This window comes from Gallus gallus, chromosome 8, assembly GCF_016699485.2.
Source record: "Gallus gallus isolate bGalGal1 chromosome 8, bGalGal1.mat.broiler.GRCg7b, whole genome shotgun sequence".
In the NCBI taxonomy this organism is placed as follows: Eukaryota; Metazoa; Chordata; class Aves; order Galliformes; family Phasianidae; genus Gallus; species Gallus gallus.
In genome coordinates, this window is record NC_052539.1 from 8,315,872 (window position 1) to 8,341,504 (window position 25,633).

Sequence of the window (25,633 nt, forward strand, 5' to 3'; positions counted from 1 at the left end):
GATTTTGTCTGTATGTCCTCACTTCATTCAGTTGCTTCTTTGTCCCTCTTTGCCCCATCTTAAGACCAGAGGATAGCTGCATCTCATTATTTTTTCTCTTCATCATTTTACAAGCAATATTAGAGCTTCAGTAACTTTAAGGAAACTTCTATTTTGTCCAAGGCTGCCATTTCCTTTCCTGAACATTTGTTACAGAATCTTCAGAACCATATATTTTAAATAGGTACAAAAATAATTGGCTACTCCATTAGTAGACTGGATGTTTTCTTTTTTACCTTATACCATTTTTGTCATCAAATTATTTGAAAGCACTCTATAGATACTAATTTGTCAGATTTCACGATACCCTTGGTTCTTGATCTTATCAGGAAAAGAGACACCAGTATAGAAACTGGATGTTAACTGAATGTTAAGGGACTTGACAATGTTTCTACGCTAAAATCAGAATTATAATGCAATACAACTTTGCTCAAGAAGTGTCCCCTCTCTCTAAAATGCATTTTCTTCAGCTCTACAAATTGTTGGTGAGCAAAATTTCCATCTCCTTTTAGCCTTATGTGAGTCCTTTTGCAGTCATCAGTGATTACTTATACTGAAGCTGGTCCTCAGAGTTGAGAATCTAAAACTAAAGCCTTAGAGTGCAGTCTGTATATAGCTGCTTCCTCCCATTTTAGAAGGCATCAAAAGGCCTACTTAAGCACCAGTGATAATATACATCCAAAAAGATCATTGCACCAGAGGATATTGAACATTTTAGGTTAAGCATTACGTTTTAAAAAATTCTGTTAGGTGGAATACAAGTTTCTAAATATCTATTTCCATCAGGATTTTTCTGTGAACATAAATTCCTTTAGAACAAATTTCATTTTTTTTTTTCCTAAGAGACCTTGTACTATCTCCATTCTTATTCTTTTCATTCTATCAGATGTTTTCATTAAAAATTTTTGGATGTTTAGAAGAATACTTAGAGTAACATGATGGAGTGGCAAGACTGAAATGTTATGTACTGTACTGTATGCAAATATTTTTTGTACATGGGATAGCCCATATACGCTCATGGAAACATAAAGGCCTAAGAACTTTTATACAGTCATTCAGCCTGGAGCAGCTTTACAGCTCTGAAAGCATCAGATTTTACTGTGGCTTTGTGGCATCCTGGGTGCCTGATACCCAGGGATCAGACAGAGTCCTGCTCACATGTTCCAGAATTTAACATTGTTTTAGCTCCTTGGGTGACTGATGGATTTTATCTCCAAAGGAGGTAGAAAGGAACCTTCATCTAAAGATGAGGAGCTGAGAAGCCATGAAAAGTGGGTGAATTTCTCTCTCTTTTTCACATACCAATGCAATTCATATGTTCAAGGCACTCTCACATTCTTCCATAAACCACACACTATGTGGTGCCTGTATGTGGTAAAGAACTGCCACACTTGGCTTATGAGAACAGAGTGCTAAAAAGACACAGTATGCAACCAGGGGCCAAGCCATGGTCCAGGTGGGCACAGGCCTCAGTGGTAGTGTAGCCTCAAGAAGCCAATGTGAGTGCAGTGTGGGGCTGGTAGACATGCAGGGTAGGTACCAGTGGCCTAGTCAGGCAGGGACAGGTGCAGCTAGGCCTGAGGCCAGCCAGTGAGCCCAAGAAATGACACAGTGGCTGGGGATGAGGCAGGCAAACCAGAAGCACTCAGGCAGGGATGGAAGGCTGAGGAACCCTGAGCCCTGGCTTGGTGGAGGGAAGGCAGTAGGTGCCACTGAGGCCCACCTGTGGTCCCAGCAGCTCACTACTTCCCCACAGAATGCTCCCCAGAGGAACAGCCTAACTCTTACAAATAGAAAACCTTAAATTGTAATTTCGGCGTGCTGCCCTATTTTGTCAGCTGAAACAGGAGGTTTGCGAAGGAGGATGAACTTGGATTAACAGACTGAAGCTGTACCTAAGGGCTTTTTACATTATCTGAGTAGCAAAGAAAAAAGAAATAGGTCTTTTAGAAGTATCAGACATGAAAACAATTACCTCAGCATACCTGACAGCTGCGGTGTACTTCAAGGACTAAGGAAGCTGGCACTATCTGTACAGAGATACAATAAAAATCATGTGGGTACAACCAGTTACATGCTCACAGACACTGCTGGAGTGAATTGCTGCTCATACAGAGCAAACACCAATGTACTTTCCACTGGCAACCATGCAAGCCATGACAATCAAAACTCACATTCCAAACAGAGCTAAAATCAGACATCCCATTTGTTTTTTGTTTTGGCTTTTGGGGACATGATTACTGCAGTCTTGTCTCATATACAGAGTAGAGAAGAAAGCTGAAATTCAGCAGTGGGTGAAGCTCTGTTTGAACAAAGAAAATGTGTTTCTAATAGGGTGCATGTAGTCAAAGCAAACATCAAGACCTGATACGAAGATCCCATGTATTTTTAAGTCCAGAATTCATTTAAAGATGTTAAGTGTAGAATAATTTTGTCCTTTCAGATTTGCCAACATATCTGCTTTTGAGCCTTCATTTCATTACAGTTCCTAGGCTTGGGTCATGTGTTGACCTTGCATTCTACCTAGGTGCTTTCTACTTTTGCATCCTGGCAGCAGCTGTATCTTGAACCTCATCTGTATCAGATCTGATGGCAGACAGAGCTATCCATCCTTTAATTCCCCAAACTCTATTCTGTTTTTTGTTCTGCCAGATGTACATCCTGCCTTTCTTGTCACTGCACTGTCCTGGTGGTTGAAAGCTAATGTGTTAAAGTTAACCACTGTCAAACGGCTGCTTAGGAGAGCAAGACAGAACTTTATTTCATTTGTCCTTTTGCTATCCTTCAGAAAGTTTAGCTTGGGAGAGTTTATTCTATGCATTTGAATATATCTGTTTGAAGAACAAGATCCATGTAACGGCTGAGAGCAGAGTGTAGCACATTCCCTGCTTTTTCTTCCACCTGTGTAGCCCATACCCATTCCAGCACTTTCTGATTTTTTATTCCACAGCACATCATCAGTTTCTCGGCTGTTCTGTTTACACTGGACTGTGTGAGAATTTCAAGGACAAGCACATCCCCAGATCTCATTCATTTAACACTGTCAGTGTGCCAAAAGTTGAGGACAAGATCGTCTCCACAATTCAGATGAAGAAGTGAAAACAGGGTCATCAGCTGATAAGCCCATGATCTTACAGCAATAAGAGTAATCTCTTACACTCAGAGAGTTGTTGTTGTTGCCATTGTTTTTAAAGGGAAATGTATCTATCAATTATTATGTTGCTTAATTCAAAGAAAACTAGATTTGTGATTTGCATCTGAAAACACAGTCTTGGAGACATTAAGCTTTCTAACACTTGTGGACAACATCTTTTTCATGATAAGCCCATTAGTTTACTTTAAAAGGACATATCTGAGAATTACAAACCTAAAGATTTTACCACAAAGTAATTTTTTATCCGACAGAATCCTTCCAGCATAGAGGGACATCATCCTTCCATGGGAGCACTGGGTTATTTCACTGTTTTCACAGAATTCTAATTCTAAACCAAAGTTCTTTGGCCTTTCCACTGTCAGAGGGAGATTCCTCTAAGAAGCAGAAAGGAAGAATGATGGAGACAGTGCTGCATTCATTTCTCTGATGCTGACAGAGATTGCGCAAGCATTGTTCCATGTGTAACAGTGGAAAGGATATCTCAGGCTATGTCCATAGCACTTGGTCCATATTACTGTGCGTAGTTTAGTATACCTGATTTATCAGTTCATGATCTTTATGCGAGAGAGCGCAATGCAGAAATGAAGCAAACACTTAAATTTTGAACTTTTATTTGCAGCAGTTTAGTTGCCTTATAACCCACTCGTATGCAATCATGTATCATTTCTAATGTTAGAAGAATTTTCCTGAAAAAAAAAGGAAGATAGATTTGCTGTATTATACCATAACATAAAGAACAAAAAGGTTACAAATTTCCTGCCATCTTGCTGCCAGGTGAAGCTTAGTGACTTTTAGCCCAGTGGTCACAATGTTTGTTTTCTACTTGCCAGGACTAAATTCTCAGCTGGAATTAATACATGGATTTTACCAGTCTTCAGCACCCTTTACATGCTCATGAAACAAGGCATAGCTTTCCCAGAAGTATTCCCAGAAGTGACCCAGTCAAATCCATTTTGCATTAGTGTCTGTGAGGATCACAGGTTTCTAAGAGATTTCTAAAAAAATATGCTTCTTGAGCTTAATATAACCTCAGAACTTAGAAGGGGAAAGGATGAAGATTTATCAGCATTTGCTAGTAGTAGTTGGGTGAAACGCTGGGGATAGCAGAAAGTAATTGGGCTGAGCACCTATGCTTGGTAATTGTCCTCTAAGCGCTTTAAAGAGTCAGCATGTTGTTGATATGTCAGTTTTATTTGAAGCATCTTCTTTACAGAGCATCTCTTCTACTCTAAAATCCACCACCTCAGTTACTTGCTAGGCGCTCATTTGTTTTTCAGTTCTCACAGCCCACCCTGAAAACGGCAGGTGCTCTCCCACAAATTTAATTCACATCATTCCTCCCTGGAGTTCTGCAGTGGCTGTTCTAACTACGACTTTGTATATTCCACATACCTATATTTGAAAGTTGTTTTCCAGGCATTTGAATTTGTTAGTGAATTTAAGTATTTAAAATCTTGAGAGATCTTTCACAATGTAACCTTAGGAAAATTCCTTAGGCTGAGATTTTCAAAGCTGTCTTTTAACACAGAATACATATTTAAATCCCTTTGGCAGCTTGCAAAATCTTAGCCTTGGTCTTTTCATGCTCCAGTTTCCTGTTTGTTAAACTGAGGTAAAAATTCCTCTCTCAAGGGTGTTCTGAGAATTCATGATATGCAGGCTGTTTCTGCAGTGACTGGGCAATATGCACAAGTGGATAAGTATCAGTCAGAAACACACGCGTTGTTTTACTCTCCCCAGTGACCAGCTGTATATTTAAACTCTTTTGGAAAAAGTCCTCATTTATTTTTTATACAATTCTCTAAAGGTGTTTTGCTGGTGGTAAATTTATGACATAGCATGAAGTATAGTGTTAAAGCTAATAGAGAGGACAGCTCTTCACTATTCCTTTGGATGTAGGAAGATGCTGCCTATACATAGCAATTCATTTTCCAGTCTCACTATATTTCGTTTTAAATTCAAAAGGAACTCAATTAGTCGTCATGACAGTATAATGCCCTGAAACACTTCAGTATTAATAAGGACCCAAAAGAGTAAACTCTTATCTCTTGTACATTAAACCATTATATGATTATTATTTTTTTCAATTGAAAAGTTAATTTAGAAAACATAGAACACTGCCTTAGCTCTCAATCTGATAACAATGTTAGGTGTAAAAAATTGCAATTCTCATTATGCCCTTTAGAACCGTAGATAATGTAAAGAAATCATGCCCAGAGTCTAGTCTGTTGAGAAGCTGAAAGAGGGGGATGGGTTTGTTGTGCAACATATTTTTTCCTGATTATAGAAATGTGTTGGTAGGAGGGAGAGGGTGCATGTTAACTCTTCTGTGATGCAAAAGCTTGTCTGGAAGTGACTAGCCTGACTTCTTCATTCATAGTGAACTAATTCTTATCAGGAAATGGCAATCAAATAATCGCAGTGGCTTTTATGGCCCAGGAGTGTCAAGCTATTGCTTTTCTGTTTTGCTTTTTTCTGTATTGCTTGTTCATAGGATGTCATGAATTTTGCACAGTAGTGTAACCTCACATAAATAAACACCAATCTGTGAAAGAAAAAAACCACCAGTCTAGAGAGAAGACATGGGAATTTCACACAGCATTCACAGATCTGCAGGGTTTTTTGCATGTAAATGATTGCTTGAGTGTACAAATAACAGTGAAGAGAGTTCTTTGGTGCAGAATCTCATTTCAAAAGGATTTATAAAATTAATGCAGTCTGTGTTTCTTGATCATAAACTACCATGATTACAAGTCAGTGCTCTGACATATGTTCAGTGTGAAATATATGAATAGTCTTTTCTCAGTGAGATTACTTACGCATTTAATGTTTGCAGGATCAGGTCAAAATCACATTTTACAAACATTTATGTTTGTGCTAAGAAAAAAGAAACTTTCTCTGGTTGAACAGATAATTATTACATTCTTAGACTGTAAATTCCTGTTGGTCCAAATGAACTTCTCTTCTGGAGGCAGTTTGCATCCTGCAGCAGATATGTTTATATCTATACCAAAGACTCTTTAGAATATTAATGCTTAGAAATTATGGAAAGAGCATGTTGATTCAGCTACAGCATTTTCATTATAATGGATGGGTGTTAAAGAGTGTGTATTTGCAGTACGGTTCTTTGGAAGCAACCTTTATTTTGGATATACTTGAAAATTAAATTACTGGTGCAGACAAAAAAGTTCCTGCCAAGAAAAAAGAAATCATAGCAGGGGGCACAGTAAAAATGTCCTAATGAATGCTGTTTTATTTGACTGTGAATTAAAAATTGTTTTTCATGAGCACATTCACATCATTTCATCAAGTAGAAAAATGAAAGCCCTCACATTAGCATATTCTGCTTAATTCTGTGTTGTTTTATCTTACACTGAAAATCAAAATGGATTGTTTCTATATATTTCAGTATTTCTGTGAGTTCATGCTCTTGAATAGATGTTTTCACAAAATCTGTGCAATATAAAGAATCATTATTTCATTTCACAGTTATGGGATTGAGGTATTGGAAGAAACTGTGGCTTGTCTTCACTGAATAATTCTTAAATGGAGCTATGATTGATTACTGATTTTTAATTGGACACCCAAACAATTCTTCAGGCTCAATGTCAATAGTATTTGTAGATTGAGCCATTCAATTGGAGTGAACTGGACTGCAGGTTAAGTGCTGCTGTTAGGGATACTTAAAATTGCAGCATCTGAAGCCTGTATAGCTCATTGAACTCATCCCTCTGGGTAGCTCCAGTACAGCTGAACAACATACTTACTCTTTGTCCAGCTATGCTACTTGGAACAGGACAACTTGATCCTATTAACTAAGTGTGTAGTGAAGGCAAGCCATTAAATGACTTTTCTAAGGACAAAAAAAAAAAAAAAAAAAAGGAAAGCAGGCTGGCTCTTCTGAGTCTCGCCTGATTTCTGTTTAGTAGGTGAAGTGAAATCTTAATGCATAGACATTGCTGACCGCTTTTGAACTGATGCTAAAAGGCAATAATTCTTCTGTTGCATATTTTTCATTAATGACCAGTGTTATGGGGGAGGGAAAAATAAAGAAAAAAAGAAAAAATCAACAATCCCTCCCATGACAATTTGTGAAGGTTTCCCTTCAACAGTAAATATTATCGCTGATGATGTTAATGAAGACATTAGTTTCACAGTGTTTGAAGTACTGAAACACTCCAGTGTTAACTAGCCTAGTGGGGTTTATGCTAATGTAATATGTAATAAAGTAGAGGCCACTATCTCTTTAAGCTGAAAGAAAGGAAACTTGTTTCTGCTTCCAAGGGATGCCTAGTGTGTGCTTATCTAATTGACTGTGTATTTTGTCTAGGTGTTGAGGGAAAGCTAAGAGAATGAAGGCTCTAAGTCCCCAGTGGAAGCATGATATGGCGATGCAGTGCTGGTGCTGAATTGTTCTCTCTGATGGCTCTATGGGAGTGGATAGCACTGAGTCTTCATTGCTGGGTTTTAGCAGTTGCTGCTGTTTCGGATCAGCATGCCACAAGCCCCTTCGACTGGCTCCTCTCTGATAAGGGACCCTTCCATCGTTCACAGGAATACACAGATTTTGTGGACAGAAGTCGACAGGGATTTAGCACAAGATACAAGATTTACAGGTATGAAGCAAAGGGAAAGCAATTGCAGAGATACCATCCTTAGAAGTTGTAAATTACCAACAAGGGTTTCCTTAAGGGAAAGTTTCACATGTGGGAACAAATCCACAGACACAATTCATGGCTGAAATATATGCAAAGCCATATATGCACTGTGTACTATGGAACTGCCTTCTTGTATTTCTGTTTTGTATAAAGAAATGTTGGTAATTGTGTTGCTTTGGAGAACGTTGGCATTTACTACCTGCCTCTAGTCTGCCCTAGTGACATACTGAAAAATGTCCTAAGGCATCCTGAGGTATTCAAACACTTTCTCTGGGGTTACTGTGGGACACCCTTGTTTGTGCAGAAAGATCCAGTTCAATTGCTTTTCAGTGCTGCTCATTAAGAAGTAAGCTGAGACTTCAAGAATGAAATTATCGCTTCATAGATACTACTGGCAAAGCAATGGCTTCATTGTACAAACAAGGGCATTTCAAATGTTACTTAAATGTTTTTTTAATTTATATTAGTGTTTTGAGAAGTAGCTTTCTTATCCTTGAAGGACTGGGCTCTAAGAGCCCTTCTATTTTAATGGCAGCTGAAGGTATTTGTTCCATCAGGAACCTCAGCATTAGCCTGGCCCAAGTCAGATTGAATGAGGAAAGAGGAAAAAATGGGAAGACTTCAAAAGCATAGGCCTACTCGAGAATTTATGCCTGGCTATAGAATTGTTTTCATGGTACATTTGGAAGCTGTTGGTTTCTGGTCTTTGAGACAGCACTGATGAAATATCTTCTTAATCATTTGCAAGAGGCATAACTCGGGAAAACCTAATAGGTTTACCAAGGACATCAGAATGAAGAAGGGAATTCAGTTAGTGAGGTAGGTAGTGAGCAAATGGCAAATAGATAGGAGGAAAAAATAAGATCTGAGAGAACAACTCCATAAGCACAGATTTTTTTTCAGCTCTTACTGTCATAGATCCTTCCTGGAAGCAGAGAAAAAGGCCATAGCAATGCCACACAGGACAGATTGTTACCATCTCTAATAACTCTTAAGCCTATAAACACAGACCATTTTTGGTGGAACAACACATGCCGATTTCATTTGAAACAATGGAACAGCCTGTGCAGTTTTTACACCTACTTTAAACTATTATTCCATAGAGGTATGCAGTTCTTCAGAAGAAGGAAAGAGTGCTGTACGCATTCATGTACACGCTGTTTTTTAGTTCAATGGCCAGTGCCCTGTGACAAATCTGCTGGACTCAATACATTAAGCTTTTTTTGTTAAGGAACTTGCTTTGTGTTTCTTTGCTGAATGCATGCAGTAGAGGGCACTCTGTTGCAGGTCGATTTTGCAGTGGGCTTCTTTGCCACACGCAGAGAAATGAAACATATTTTGAAAAGAAAGTGTGATTTGGAAATATGTATGATGAAGTGGCTTGTCTTAACAGAACAGCATTGCCCAATATTTACTGCATTTTAAAAGCCAGCTGTCAGGACCGATAATGTAAAGCCAATAACGCAGAGACTGAGATAGCATATTTTATTCCTATAATTCTGTATTAGTCAACACCAAACCAAAATTATCTTGCTAAAAACAAGAAAGATGGAATAGTATTTCATTTCAATTCTTTCAATCACGTCTTTGAGGTTTTTTTTTTTTCTCTTCTGAGTCATCATTACAGAAACATTGTTAGGTTTTATGATCTGCAATCATATCTCTGATATTCGTTTGGGTTTGTGCTTAGGTTTTAATTGACTGTAATTTAGGCAAATCCACAAAAGAGTGTTGCTTGTGTTTACTTCTATCCTCTGCCTATTCCCTTCAAGAAATGAGCTGGAAAAAGGCCATAAGCTACCTGAATCAAAGGAGAAATTGCATTTTTGGTTCTATTTTGTCCTCCAAATATGAACCTTACTGCAAAGTTTCCCTATAAAATACAATTCCCTTAGCAAGTAATGCAGAATGCGCTGACCTTGTTATGAATCACATAATGTGAATTTAATCCGTTACTTGTCTGTGAGCTTCCATAGGCTGAAGAATCTGGAGTCTAATTGGTTTGTTCATTTCCTCACCTATCTTTTACCTTATGAAAATGATTCCTCAGGGACACAATCCTTATTAAAATGGGGAGGTAAGGAAGGAGAAGAAAGAGGGGAAAACACGGGCCTGCATTCACTCAGCTGAATTATATGGCCAAGAAAAATGCTATCCCCCCAACCAGAGCCAACAGGATGGCCTCCTTTCCCTTTGTTCTTCTCTCCATCTCTGCAGTCCTATTTCTACCATACCAGTGCTGTCATTTGTATGGCAGGAGGCAGACTACACATGTATGGTTCTTACTTTCCAAAATGTTCAGCAACCTTAATTATTTTCACTTCCTACATTGCAGAATAAGCTTGCATTTTAAACAGATAAAGTCCAACTTCAAGATTAAAAAAAATTATGAAAACATGCTAGCATTTCTGCTTCCATCTTGTTTATATGGCGACAAGTCCAAAAACTATTGCTTTGTAACCACACTATAAACAACTGCTCATTTGACCACAGACCGCTTGTAAGGGATGTCAAAGGTTGGTACTGAGAGAATGTACATATTAATTGAGCACAATTTCTTATGGGAGGTCGTAATTTAAGCATATGCAGTTCTGTCAAGATAAAATTAGACTTCACCTTATCTTCCTATCAGGCTTTCTGACCATGTTTTAACAATCATTTGAGAAAAACAACTGATGTATAAGTTATGGGAGAGTAGTAGTAAAAAAAATCTACTCTCACTGCATTAAATGTCAGTTATGTCCATGGGCAAACAAACTGGTCTTGTAGAGTTCTCTGCTACGCAAGGAGAGGAACTTTCAGTGCTACAGAATATAGGTGAGAGAGACAAAAATATATGTAATAACATTTCAACCAGATTTTGCAGAGCACTAAATAATTGCGGTTGATGTCTCCAACATTGGTACAAGTTGGGAGAGGTAAGTTGATTATGTCGATTCTATGGCAGAGTAACAATCCTATAATTTTTCATAGGAAATGTCCTTCTGGAGGAAATTTAATAATTATCACAGTTTATGGTGACATTCATTGCCAATATTATATGAAATGTCAGAGAAACACCTGGATAGCTGTTTAAAACCTCTAAATTAGGGGAACTGCTGTGTCTGTGGAAGGTGTTTATTTCATAGAAGCTAGTTTGTGTAGTTAATAACAGCAAATGAGAGGGGTGTTCCAAAAGTAATGCCTTCTATTTTATGATGCTGGCCCATGCCATCAGAGGCAGATGTTGGTGGTATGGCAGTAGAGGTTGAACCTTCCCACCAATATCCCATTACATTTTCTTGCCTTATGACAGAAAGCAGCAGAGGGGCAGTCTGACAGAATAGTGTCTGATGTGACAGCATATATAAGGCAAAGGTATGGTATGGAATTGAATCCCTTCTTTCAAAAGAATGGCACCCATTGACATTCACTGATGCTTGCTGAATGTTGATGGAGACCAAACGGTGGATGTAAGCACAATGACAGTGGCTCACTTCTCCGGGTGCAGATGGGCAAAGGCTCTTGTTCATTGCTGGCAACATTCTTGTTCATTGGTCTTGTTCGTTGCTGGCAAAAATGCACAACTAGTAGTGGTGGCTGTGTTGAAAAATTACATTTTGTAGCTCGATTGTGTTATTGCACTCTTTGTCCCTGATGTAATTTCCATGGTAATAAATAGAAGGCATTACTTTCAGATCAACCTACGTATTTTGGCAAGGAAACATGAATTTGTAATTTTCTATTTAATACACAATAGGAATACTGTGCTGCTTATGTAAATCAGCTATGTGGACAAAGGAGTTTAAATCCAATCAGAACAAGACAAGAGGTTACCAGGATGGAAAGACTAATTGTGAAATTATGCAAAGAATCTGCACTGTGTCAGAAGAAGTAATTTCTACAGAGATATGGGAGTATTTGTGCTATCAGTTAGGGTCCTGAGGAAATTTTCTCAGGAATATTGTGTGGTTTTGTTAAAGAAAAATGATTTTAAATCTGAAATAGATGTGAAAAGTCAGGAAAAAGAAGAGCCTAGGTTTTTAAGCTGAAAACAATTTGCATACTTGGGGGCTGGGAAAAAGGAGAGAGAGAGGGAGAAATGAGAGAGATTATAGTTCATATTAGCGTGCATATTGTAGAGTGATAAGAACTATTTCAACCAAAAGTTGTTAGAAAACCATATTGGTATAAACTTGCTACAGATAAATGTAGGCTGACAACTTAGAATGTGTTTCTAATCATCAGGCATTAGAAAGACTAGTGGAAAAGGGGAAAATATAAAACATAGGGCTTCTGATGGTGGACTAGGTTTTAGTAACCATTGAAATCCATTTCAAGTAAGTATTCCTAAAAGGTGTAGATTATCAGCCTGGAGAGGGAGAAAAATCATGTCTGAAAGAAGGGAGTAGCTCAATGTATATATAAATACAAAAAGAATTGTGGAGCACAGTGTTCTTGTGGCTTCAGAAGAGTTTATTCAGAGGCTGTTTTAAAAGGGATTATGCTTGTTCATGAGCAACTCAAAATAAAGGACTAGAAAGTAATGCTATCTAATTAAAGTTTATTTTTTATAAAGATGTTTTGGTTTCCTCTCATATACTCTGAGTAGTACTTCAGTAATTGAACCTTTATAGTAAAGTGAGCAAGACTGGAGCCTAACTGAATACTCATTAATTTGTTTTAACACTTGTATAAGAGGTTCAGTAGGATCAACATTAAAATCAGTTTTATTTTACTTCCCTATCAACATATTTTAGCCCACAGTTATCACTGGATCCCTTCACATCCACCCTTCTGACAAAAAGTGTTAATAAAAAATTGCCGAGTTCAGTTGTGTGTGTGCACAGTGTATGGCCTGATTTGCACTCCTCTCCCTCGCCAACAGTCTGGAATGAAATTTCCTTGTACTCTTCCCAAGATTGCTTTCAGCTCTAAATTTAGCAATTGTATGATATTGAGAGAATTAGCATTTGTCCTCAGTAATTTCTCCCAAGACATGTTCAGTGAAATGGAGGACTGAAAAGAGATGGCTGCTGACATCCATGTAAAAAGTCAAAGAAAGCAACGGTATGGCACTTCTTGGTGCTGTTGCTTCCTGTACACTTGATCACACTCTGGAAACCATTGTCACTGACAATTTTTTTGAAAGGGCCCATTTGGTACTGGCAGCACCAGAGGTGTTATCTTCTTTAGATAAGTCAGTTCCTTCGGAAACCTTGTTAGGGCTCAGCCACGAGTCTCAGTTTCCTGAACACAAAACATCACATACAAAACAGACAAAAGATGAGGGGGGTAGTAACAGATGAATAGAACAGGATATATCAAGAAAAGAAATGGGGCAAATATGTACAGCAGAAATTGAGGAAAGAACTGGCTGTAGTCAGCGACCTGTGACTCTAGCAAATGATGTGCAAGGTAGCTTAGCAAACTGGGCAGCCGTTGCCTTCAACTCTTCACAGCCTGTGCTTCCCTGGGCATAGAAATGTATGCTCAGTGTCGCTGCTGGGCCACTGAGAGCCAGGATTATAAATGTACCAAAGAGAAAACAAGTTTATCCTTCACAATTGCCATATCGGTTGGAAATAAATAGAAGGAAGAGTTCTTTTTGCCTTTTCCTGAAGTTCACTGTATCAGTAAATTGCTTCTGGCCTTCATCGTAATTGGTCAGCTTGCTTTGGGGGATTTTCCATTCAACCTGGTGGATGAAAAGTACAGTAATGAGATGTATCATCATTCTCAGAAGGTTTCAAAGCCCTAGTCTATGGAATGTACAAAGTCCTCTTTTTATATACAGTGGTTCATAGACTGGAAATAGAGAAGAGCAGCTCAAAGAGAGTTTCTGTGATTTTGAGGATTTCTGCTGTAATAATAGTGATTGTAGTCCAATACTGAGGCCTCATTATTGAAGCACTGTAGCCTGAACAAAAAGACATAAATTCCATTTCTGAGGAATCAAACATTTGTAGTCTCTTATAGTGAAAAAAATAATTATGAAAAAATGAAATAAAATTATAAGTGTAGGATATTTCTTAAGAATATCTGTATCTGAAAAATATCAGTTTCGTTTCTGATTGCAATGATCCTGAATAGCCTCTACTAGTCTAGGTAGCTGGGGACAATAAAGACATGACAAAATTGACTTTGCTGAAACTACTTTCACAAGTACATACTTGAGCAAAATAAAAGTTTGTAATGATTGTTTTTCCAGGTCTAGAGAATACCTAGACAGTGTTCTGCAAAAACATTTAATTTACAGGGCTTTGTTTCAAATACAACTCTCCCTTTCATAGGAAAGCATTTGTGTTTTACCTCTAGATCCTAAACACCTATTAGCTAGTGTTGCTTTACAACTAGCAATTGCTCTTATCAAAATTAGGTTAGTTTCTTGAACCATTTATCCAAAGGGTTCTCTGGAAGGTACATACTTGTAATGAGAAAAACAAACAAACAAACAAAGAGAAAATCAACAGATAATTTAAGCTACATGTACCTGACAGGAAACTCTCTAAACTCTTCCAGATTAATTAAATATTAAGGCCAATTGAATTCACCAGTAATTTCAAGGGGTTGCTGATTACATCAAATAGATACTCACAAATTCAGTCCTTCACTGATATAGCTACAACATACAGACTACCTCCAATAGCTCTGTGAGCCTAAGGAAACCCTCAGAGGGTTGTGAAGGAGATAAAGAAAGGACACATTTAGGTATGGCCCAGTTATGAAAAAGGCCTTCTTCAGCCAGATAACTCCAAGAGCAACACAATGAATCTGAGTTCCTGCGGACGCTTGTGGCCAAGGACAGGGTGAGGGAGACAAGGATAAGGGAGTTGCAGGCAGGGAAGAAGAACCAAGAGGAGGTAGTGAGTTCTGATTTCCAGAATGTTCCTCCCTTTCCAGTTCTTTTGTATATGTGAGGCAATACTGTAGAGAAGTCATCTGTTCTAGGTAAAGAGCTATTACTCAAGAACACAGGAGACATCAATCAAGCTCACTTCTGACACCAATCCCTAACATTTGCTCTAAGTCAGTCTTTGAAGGTCTATAGAAGAGCATGACCAAATCCTAATGAAAAAACATATTTTTAAGATAAATTGTTTTTCTATGGAATCTTACAGAAATCTCAGAAAACAACAAGGCATTTTACAGTGAGCCTAATCCTGCAGCATTCAAATGCCTTTTCACTGTTTTGCCAATGACCAGAGCCAGGGCTGCTCCCTAAACCCTCACTCCATTTTCTTAGCTAAGTACTGAAAAACTGGGTTTCAGAACAAGGGTAGAGTTTCTCTCAGTGAGGTAAACAAGTGCCAGCACTGGATAGGATGCTGGGGAATAGTGATGGCTGAGCCAGCAGGATTAGGAAGGTTCTCAGGAGTCAGTTTGTTTGACAAGAATACAAGAGTGTTTTAGCTTGGCAACAAAAGAGAATATTGATGCCAAGATTGCCTTCTGTATTTTTTTTAATAATACACTGCAGGAGTCTGTGTTTTGACAGACTCTGTGCATTTCTTATTTGTTTGGTGCATTTAATCAGAGATCCTAAGGAAACTCAAATGGCAAGGAGGGGAGTGAATCTTATTTTTTGTGAACATTATCATAATCAATTTCCAGAATATACCTACTTTCAAAATCTAATATTTTAAAAATGATTAGTGTATTAAGCTCCCTACTGACATTTTTCCCTAGAACAATGAACATTTATTTAGACAATATGGTTTATCATTATTTCATTCAGTAAGTTCATAAATCATTTAAGTCACTCCGAAAAAAACTAAGATAATAGAGGCTGTAACTTAATGATTTCAAGCAATCACTGAGGTAGTATAAAAGCTGTTTAACACTAATAATATATTAATTCTCCAGTCAGCAGGATGATCTGCCAAGATCTTGGTCATGAAATCAGGTCATTATCATTAATTCTTTGAAGATTTTTAGTTAGTTGAGACTTTGTTCTTCCATTTGCCTTTCATTTCCAGCTTTGTTTGAATATCCTTGCTACTTCTTTCACCAGTATTCAAGGTACAGAGGATGACTTTCATAAAAAAGAAAAAACAATTACTAATATTTATTTTGCTTAATCAAATAAAAGGCTTACATGAATCAATTTCTCTGTCCTTTCATTTTAAACTCTTTACTATTGTTTTTCATTCTTGCTGCTAGGTCAGCAGTCCTTTCCAAACAGCATGACTGAAGTTTTCAGGGATATTTGTTTGCTTGTTTGCTATTGGCATTTATCTACATTCTAAATGTGTATGGGTGGCACATATCTCGCACAGAGAAAAGAACAGAATAACACAGAAGCCTTTTCTGTATTGACAGTAGTATAGATTGGAAAGTATGGCTCTTTGTTTAGGAGAGAGGTTGCATGTTTTCCACACAGACCAAGAGCAATTGGGAAAAAATATACTCACTTTGGAATTTCTGTCATTTTCTTCTTATATCATTGACTTAAGGTCATGGTCAATATCTCAGAATTTAAATCTTAGTTGTCTTCTTGCTCTGATTGATTCTAGGGGTTTTACTACTCTTTCTGCTGGTTGTGAAATTTTATTGTGGAACTCCAGATTCATTCCAATAGAGACACTTGGAAAGAAAAGCAGTACTTCAGAATAATGTCTTCTTGTTCGATTCTCACTAGAATCCCAATATGATTGTTATGGAAAACAGTGTTAAGGTCGTTAATGGCTACATATCCCAATTTATCTTCTGATACACTCACTTCCTACTTTAATTATACAGTTTGAAAAAAGAAGGTATTTTTACTGACCAGACAATTTAATGTATACAGAGAGAGCTCTGCAAACTACACATACAAAGCCCACTAGCAATTTATAAGTCGTGGATGCAGGTCTCACATGCACTGAAGAGATACCATCTGGCTTTAAGCAATGAATATTAATTTCTCAAGGGAAAAACACATTTGCTGGTTTTGACTTATATGAGCAACATAATTCAAAATCAAAAGCATATGCAATATTTTGCCAAATATTCTGAAAGATCAGCAAGAACTGAAATATTACTGATGCATTTAAATAAATATTGGTATTTGAACTAATTCTGAACTATAGTCTTGCAGTTCTTGAAGTTTAGCAAATAGGGCTTTTTAACCTACACCTTGACTGATAGCAGTAGAATTGGCTATTCTATTAGGAGCTCAAATACCATGTCATCTTTGTCTACTGATATATGTGATATAATTAAGTTTGAAATGGAGGCCACACAATTTTCTCCAGTTACATCTGCATTTTATTTAAACCACGTCTTTAGCTATATATGTAAAACACTGGCCATAGGTTATAAAAGTAAGAGTAAACTCTAAACATTGCATGGCATAACCAATCTGATAAACTGCATTAACAAACAACATTAAGTCTTTTCATTACATTTCACGTATTTAGCAATGCAAAATAAATAAAAACCCCCATTAATTTAAAATGAAGAAAATTGACGTGCCTGTAGAAAGGTCTCTTGTTATAAATAATTTTTTTGTTGCCATTTTTCTTTTATGAAATACCAGTGATGTCTTTGGTAGCATACTATGGAACTCAAATTGTAATAAGTAGAAAGCATGCACTCTGTGGTGCTTTTTTATTTAATAATTTCTGGAACCCCAATATTTTATGATGAGTAAATTGATATGAGAATGACTGCATGTATATATACATGTATACATATATACACATGCATACATACATTTGCATGCATATACAAATAGTGAAAATGCATGAGTTTATTTCTTTATCTTTTTTTCCAGGCAACTAGTGAGAAGAATAGTGTTTATTATAAAGAAAAATATATGTCTCCTACAGGCAAGTGTCTGAATAAGAGCTTTTGAATGTATGCTATTTTGCTATGGACATTTTCTGATGAATCAGAAGTTTAGAAATTTTCCTTAACACTGGCCTTTCCTCATTAGACCTTTGGATGAAAATGCTTTTATCAGGAGCATTCTGTCAGATCTTACTGCATTATCCCAGTGGTCAAGTCTAGATTATGTCATACATCAAACTTTAGCTGTGGCTACAATAAAAGACATCTGAGAATCTCTAACAGAAATAGATTCATGTGAACCTTGCATTTAGTACAGAGGCTATTATGACTAATCTTTTTTTTTTTTTTTCTTTTTTTTCAGTATAATTCTGGTTATGGTTAATGAAATTAGACTTGAGAGGATATAGCTTCTTTTTGTGTGTGCAGAAAAATACGTATGTATGTATATATGTATGTGGTGACAAAGACTCTTAATTTAAATTCCTGTTGTCCATAGATTCCTTCTGTAATGCTGTTTATGTCAAATCCACATGCCACAGATTTTCCACCTGTATCTCCACTTGTAGCTCCAAATACGTGCTGATGATTGGAAAGTGAATTCTCCAATTTCATCTATCAGTATTTCAATGCTTGAAAAGCATTTCAAGTTATGTATCATTCTGAAATTTAAATCTGAAATCTGAAAGAACTTTGGGCTGAGCTCAGTAACAAGCAAAAGCTGGGTCCTGATCATTTCTTTCATAGGTCTCCTAAAAGGTTCAGTAATCTCTTTTTCATTGCTGATTTCCTCAAGAACTAATTTCCTTCTTAGACACGCTGAATAGTGACTGAAAGATATTTATATCTGTTTATGAAATGAAATACCATTATCTACTATGTTGTATTTTCCTGAAATTTGCTTTTCCACTCAGTAAAAATATTTCTCATATGGTTGACTGCAAAGATCCATCTGTTTATTTAGAATTTTCCCTGAAGAAGCAATGCTTATGTCTATTTTTACTGTCATCTCCTTAGCCTGGATGGGTACAAGCAAATGTATACTTGTCTCCTGGTGCTGGCACAATAGTTCACACAAAGGTGTGACGTGAGTATGAGTGACCCTGGTACCAAAACTATCAAGGTTTGTAGCAGTCCAATTTATTAAGTCCCTTGATATTTCTCCTTGCTCTCCCCTGGCCTTCTCCCCTTTTCTAAAATAATGAGATCAATAACTGAAAAAAGGAATTGTAACTGTAGGGATTTACTGGGATTTAAAGACAATGTTAACAATTCAGCTTAAAATATTTGTTAACTGGGAAATAAGAATGAAACACAAACAGTTATGCTTCTGCTTTTTAAAACATGCTTCTGTTCGTGTATGCTGTATTCACTGGGAGGCAAAATTTTGTGTATGACAATCACATAGATTGCACTCCATTCCCCTTCTCAGCTAAAACATAAGATGAGATTTCAAAACCAAGTGCGTCTTTGCAAGTCTGTATATCATTGTTGACAGTAGTAAAACTTTTAATTTGGGGTTTATGCTAATATGAAGTGAGATTTTACAAGCTGCTATACAGAAAAAAAGTGAGGTCACTACACAGATAAAAATTGAATCATAGAAGCAAAGAATCACAGAATCATAGAATCACCAAGGGTGGAAAAGACCTCCAAGATCATCCAGTCCAACCATCCACCTACAACCATTATTTCCCCACTAAACAATGTCCCTCAGTACAACATCTACATGCTTCTTGTACATTTCCAGGGATGGTGACTCCACCACCTCCCTGGGCAGCCTCTTCCAGTGCCTGACCACTCCTTTAGCAAAGAAAGTTTTCCTAATATCCAACCTTGAGGCCACATGACTTCAGTTTCATTTGAATCTTTGGGAAGTTCTATATTCAATATTAACATTTCTTTGCAAGTACTGGTTCTGTGATGATGATTGTAATAAAAAGCTAATTATCTATATCTATCAATTTAATTAGAGACCAGAACTTTTCAGAGAGCACAGGGAGATAGGGAAAGGTGGGAGGTGGAACAGAGCAGTCAATTTACACATCATCAAATGAATTTATGGTCATTAGTTGTGTCTGAAAGTAGTGTGTACTGGACCCATGGTGGTTTTTTCCTTGAGAGATCTGTATTTCTGATCTGTGGTGAAAAAAAGGCTTGTGCTTCTGTTCTCTGCTTTGATGTGACATCATCCTGAAATGGGCTAACAAAACTGTAATTTCAGAAGTTACTAATTTGGTGAGTAACATGCCTTACATACAGGAAACAAAGGAAAATGATGTTAACAACACAAGGTGTGGAACGACCACTCAAGTGACTGCCTCCTAATACTACTGACGTGCGCTGTGCAAGAGGAATGCAGTCTGCTTTGAGCTTTACACCCACAGAATAATTAGAGGGAATTGGCTGTTTTCTGAGAGCCATACTGAGTATAGGTTGTTTTTCTTTGGCTTTTTATCTTCTCATAGCTGGCTAGTTCTCACTGGATCTTGTCTTGCTGTCAGGGCATTTATAAGAGCATCACTCCTTTGTACTCACTTTCAGCTCTGGGGGGTTATCATGCAGGGGCACCTTTGTGGTCACGATATTTTATGTACTTCTGTTCATAAAATGTGAAAATAGTCTTAAAGTGATTTGTAGTTGGACATTGCTAGAAATCAGTGAAATTTCAGGAAGCTGGATTTGGATGAGATACAGCCATGTGTGCACATGACTTTAAGATCAACCTACATCTACTATCACCGTGCACTCTAGTTCTTCAGATACCAGGCTGAATCAAATGTAGAATCAGACTAAATCAAACAGGCTGCATTCTCATGCTTCTGACTTGAAAATACTCCAGATTACACAGAGGGGTTTTGATCTAGTAGGACAGGAACTTAGGCTTCAACTTGGAGGTGATACAAGGTGGCTCTCCATGGCTAGATTCATAACAGTAAACTCAGGACCATACTCCACATCCATAGTCCCATTGCATTCTCTTTTCTTCTGAAGGGAAACTGAACAACTGAGGTAAGCAGGGCAGGGCACATTTCAAAGTGTATTTGATCCACAGGTTGTATGTGGACTTGTTTTGGAGTAAGGAAGGATGATCTCCATGGCTGCTACTTCAGTGTTTCATCTTTCATGAGCTGGGACATCTATATTCCTGGCAGGTGAAGTCGTAGCAATATAGCGTACTAAAATTGTTTGAATATACAGTTCTCACTTTTCTTTTTCTCCCCCCCCCCAATTTGTATTTGTTTCTAATTAGAGTAATGGTACATGGATTTAATGCTTGCTCATTATTTTTGCTCAGAGGATTACGTAATGATTTATGGTACACTGAGATTTCTAACAGCATTAGAAACACTAAGAAAAATTAGACCACATAATACATAGGACACTGGTAACTGAAACAATGATTGGGTGAGAATGGAGTTATATATTTTTTTGTTTTTAATTTCTAAAGTCTTTTTTGGGAGTATTGGACATTACATCTAAAATCCATATTAAATTTCACTAATTTCTCATGAAAGGTTGTCACTGGAAGATGTTGCTACTGTTACATTCAATTATATTCATTGAATGTAATCAATCAGTGCAAGAATGAATGTGAGAATCTGTGCAATTTTCACCATCCAAGCAATCAGGCAACACAACTAATTTTCCTTCTGTACCAATACTATTAATTATAGAATCTTAGAATCATATAATAATTTGGGTTGGAAGGAACCTTTAAGATCACCCAGTTCCAACCCCCACCTATAGGCAGGGACACCTCCCTCAAGACCAGGTTGCTCACAGCCCCATCCAGCCTGGCACTGAATGCTTTCAGGGAGGGGGCATAAACGTACCCCCTCATAATGAACATACCTCTTGTCAGTTTATAATTTCATGTGAAATGTCATGGAGCATCTCACCTGACTTCAATCTGATTCCTAGCAAAGTGTTAAGTGGAAGGTGGCTCACATCATAAAACCCAGAATTAAACCCAGGTGCTAGCATTTTTTTTTTCAATTTTGCTGGAAAATAAATAAGTAAGTAAATAAATAAATTACTTTATTTTCCTGTGACTATGGTAGATAATACCTTTTAATCAATACTGACATACAGCACCGGAGGAACATAAAAGACTTCACATTCCTGATGCCCTAGGCAAATCCCTTCTAGTTATTTACCCTTTGGAAGTAACTCGGTCCTGAAAATCAGGGACCACATTAGCTCTATAACAATGTTATGCAAAAATCACAGTGAGCTGCCTGTCAGATAACCTTCTGGGACAAGAATCTCTCTATCTCAGATGAAGAAAATCGATTTGTAGTTCAAGGATCTGAACTGACTGACTGCAGAAATTTCTGGGTTTAGACTGCCATGAAATGCTGTGCTGATCCTAATTGTAAGTAGACAGCTATACACAGAAGAAAATATGTAAAAGTATAAGCATGTTCACTGTGGACTTGATGCTGAGACTAATCCAGCAAACGGATTAGGATTTTAGGTTTCTTTAACTCTTTTCTCACATAAAGAAATGTGCTTTTATTGCTGGTAACAAATGCTGGAATTTGTAGCAGAGGTATTCAAATTTAATTCTCATGCTCTGAAATGAGCACTGGTCACAGTCCTCACAGGCGGAAGCAAAAGGTTGTCTTCACAGCTAATGTGTTCAAGGATTACATGTTACTTTTCATGTACTAATGAATGCAGTGCATAAATTTCAGAACCATCCCTCTAGTTTCAGAGCAGTTGATGCTTTTCCACCAAAATACTGTCTTAAAGACAAGCAGTGTCCAATTAAATGAAAATTTAATATTTTTAAGGAATTTCTGAAAGCTTAAATGCAGACTTTACAAGAAGAATTTGTTTGTACAGCCTGGAAAACAGAGACTCTCAAGAACTCTCTTCTCACTTCTCATTGTAACCTCCACAAATGCCTCTGACATCTAGTTTTATTACACCTTTTTTTTTTTTTTTTTCCCCCAAAGAAAAATTTTAGACTATAAACAAAATTCCTAATGTCACTCCCAAAGTAAACCTGAATATACAGGAAAAATGCCCAATGATTTTTGATTTTGGTTACTGGATCTTCTGATTGTACTGGAAAGTGCATTAGCCACAGAGTGGTGTGCTGCAGAATAGGAAGCTAAAGTGCTGGGAGGTGATTTGGTTAACAGAGGGGAAGTTTAGCCTCAAATGATAATGACCTGGCATAGTGAAACTATTCAGTAATGGTGTTTTCTAGTACATGACACTGGGCAGCTAATTTTTTTATTTTTGTTCTATTTCTCTATTTGTTCTATTTCTCCAAAGGCTCTTGGGGTTGTTATGACCCTGAGACTTTGTCATACCAAATAAAATTCCAAATAATCAGTTTTGCAGAAGTCGATATAATTAACATTTTAATCAAAAGAAATAAAAATGTAGAGAATATGTGTGTGCGTGCAGATTTTGGAAGCCATTTTGATGCAAATAGATGGTTAGACACATACGCTGTGTCTCTTCCTAAATAGTTTGTAGTAATTTCTGTTTCCAAACAGTTTTGTTATTTCTGATAAGCTAAAATTGCCATTGTTGAGATAGAAAACTACTGCCTATCATAAACATCCCTGATTTCCTGGTCTCCTGTAATGTGCTTGTGTCGATTCTGCTGTGCAAATCTTGTCAAGTAGCTGGTATTTGTTAAAGGATTATATTAATTCTGTATGTCTCTCCACTGTATTGCCAGAGATTTTTGGTGGTACAAAATGATTTTTTTTGTCATTGAAAATCTGACCAAGGGTAGAATAACACAGTTCTTGCTATCCAACAGGACCCTGAAAATCCAACAGAGCTCACCTTCACCATTTTACTTCCACTTTGTTCTGCTTCTATTCTATTCTATTCTATTCTATTCTATTCTATTCTATTCTATTCTATTCTATTCTATTCTATTCTATTCTATTCTATTCTATTCTATTCTATTCCACTCCATTCCACTCCATTCCACTCCATTCCACTCCATTCCACTCCATTCCATTCTATCCAGAGCTGTAGATATCATACAGCAGCAGCGTGCACTGAGCTGCAGAATTAGTGTCCTGGTTTTATCAGCATTCCATGTCATGACATCATGCAGTTCATGATATGGAATTGTGATAAAATCAGGACAATTAGGCTCCCTCCACCAGCTATGCTGGTATTGCTTTTTCTGTTTAAAGACGTGGTCTGAAGGCCATGATGCTTTTAGAGCTGCAATGCTTTTTGGTTGGTGAGAGATCTTGTGTTCATGCATTGATTCAACTGGGAAAAATTATTCACTGTTGTTTAAATATAACTCTCCTTTTCTGGTTTTACCAAACAGAAAAAGTGAATCAGATATGTCAAATGTATAGAGATAAAATTACAAGCATACATTCTAGTTTTCCTGTTGTACATTTAACTGATTTTGTAGAGTAGCCGTTACTGAATTATGAAAACTTCTTGTATCTCACTTAAAGGATAAGGTATTTCACATTTTCATGTCTTTTGCTCTGGTTTTGCTCTAGTAACAAAACACCAGTGAAGGTAGGAGAACAAAGCTGACTGTGAATTTCATATTACCACTAATAAGAAGTGGTCAATTTTTCTAAATACTAAATGATCTCTTCTTGTCAATACAGACTCAACTCACTGATCAGCAGCTGTAAAGCTCTTTAAATGCACACTTTTGTAACGCATATGTCTAAGTAAGCATCTTCAAACTATAAAAAGCACAATTAAAATATATAATTCAACTATCTGGGCTCATTGATAAAAATATAGCCACATTTTAAATGAGCTTTAACAGCTCTGTGCTTCAAAGAAAAGTAGATTAATACACATAGCCTGCAGGGAAAGATAAAGGTTCAGATCTCAGGAATCTGAAAAACTTTGCATTTCTATGGAATCTAATTTCAGGCTGCACAAATAAACTTAAGAGGATGAGTAAACTTGCTGCATAGAATATTTTGTTATCTTAACCATTGTTGCACACTGAATTAAATTTGGTCATTCTGCTGAAGCTCCAATTTTATTTCATTCCTCACGGTACAGTTATGTTGTCTTTGATGTTCTCTAAATATCATTGAAGCTAATGCCATATCAATTAAATATGCTGTTAAAGTGCCTTTTTTTTTTCCTAACCAGTCTATCTTTGTTGAGATTTTGTATAAAGCTTAATATTAACATTCAGAACAAGTTTATCAAGAGCCTCATATTTTCTAAAGGCTTTAGTCTTCAGTGCATGGTTTGTTTATTTAGGTACCTAGCAAGGGTAAGAACTGTACTGAGGAAGATGGCCCATCAGTTTTTGAATTAATTGCTAGGATGTTTCCACTGCCATTAGTGATCTAATGCTCACATTAAACTACTGTTAGCAATTGATATGTTCAACAAGATTATGCCTGGTAGTTAGAAGTAGTGGGTTTAGGTCCTCGTTGCAAAGGTTTGGGATACAGAATAACAGAGAAATAAAATAAACACCCCCTCTACTCTGATCTTCCCCCTCTACTTTGCTGTTGTGAGACCTCACCTGCAGTACTGTGTTCAGCTCAGGGGTGTTCAGTGTAAGAAAGATGTGGAGCTGTAGGAGCGGATCCAGAGGATGGCCATAAAAATGCCTAGTGGGCTGGAGCATCTCTCCTATGAAGATAGGATGAGGGAGCTAGTTCAGCCTGCAGAAGTCCCTGGGAAGACCTTACAGCAACTTTCCAGTACATAAAGGGGGGTACAGGAATGGTGAGAAGGGACACTTTATCAGGGAATATAGTAATAGAACAAGGGGGAACAGGGATAAAGTAAAAAAGGGTTAATTTAGGTTAGATGTTAAGAACATTTTTAATCTGAGGGTGACGAGGCCCTGGCACAGGCTGCCCAGATAAGTTGTGGATGCCCCATCCCTGGAGGTGATCAAGGCCCTGCATGGAGTTTTGAGTAACCTGGTCTGATGACAGGTGTCTTTGCCCACGGCAGGGACTGGAACTAGATGATCTTTTAGGTCCCTTCCACCCCAAATTCATAGTTTGTGATGGTCTACCTGGGTAATTACAAAACTAAA

At 37.3% G+C, this 25,633-nt stretch overlaps 1 protein-coding gene across 3 annotated transcripts in view; it reads left to right on the forward strand.

Moving 5' to 3' along the window:
• Positions 1–25,633, forward strand: part of BRINP3 (BMP/retinoic acid inducible neural specific 3) — a 211,041-nt gene that overhangs the window by 8,912 nt on the left and 176,496 nt on the right. For all 3 annotated transcript variants that reach the window (XM_426633.8, XM_040705294.2, XM_004943288.5), the window contains exon 2: positions 7,524–7,809. In XM_426633.8, coding sequence (XP_426633.2) covers positions 7,574–7,809 — 236 coding nt within the window. In that variant the 5' untranslated portion in view covers positions 7,524–7,573. The remainder of the gene's footprint in view (positions 1–7,523; positions 7,810–25,633) is intronic.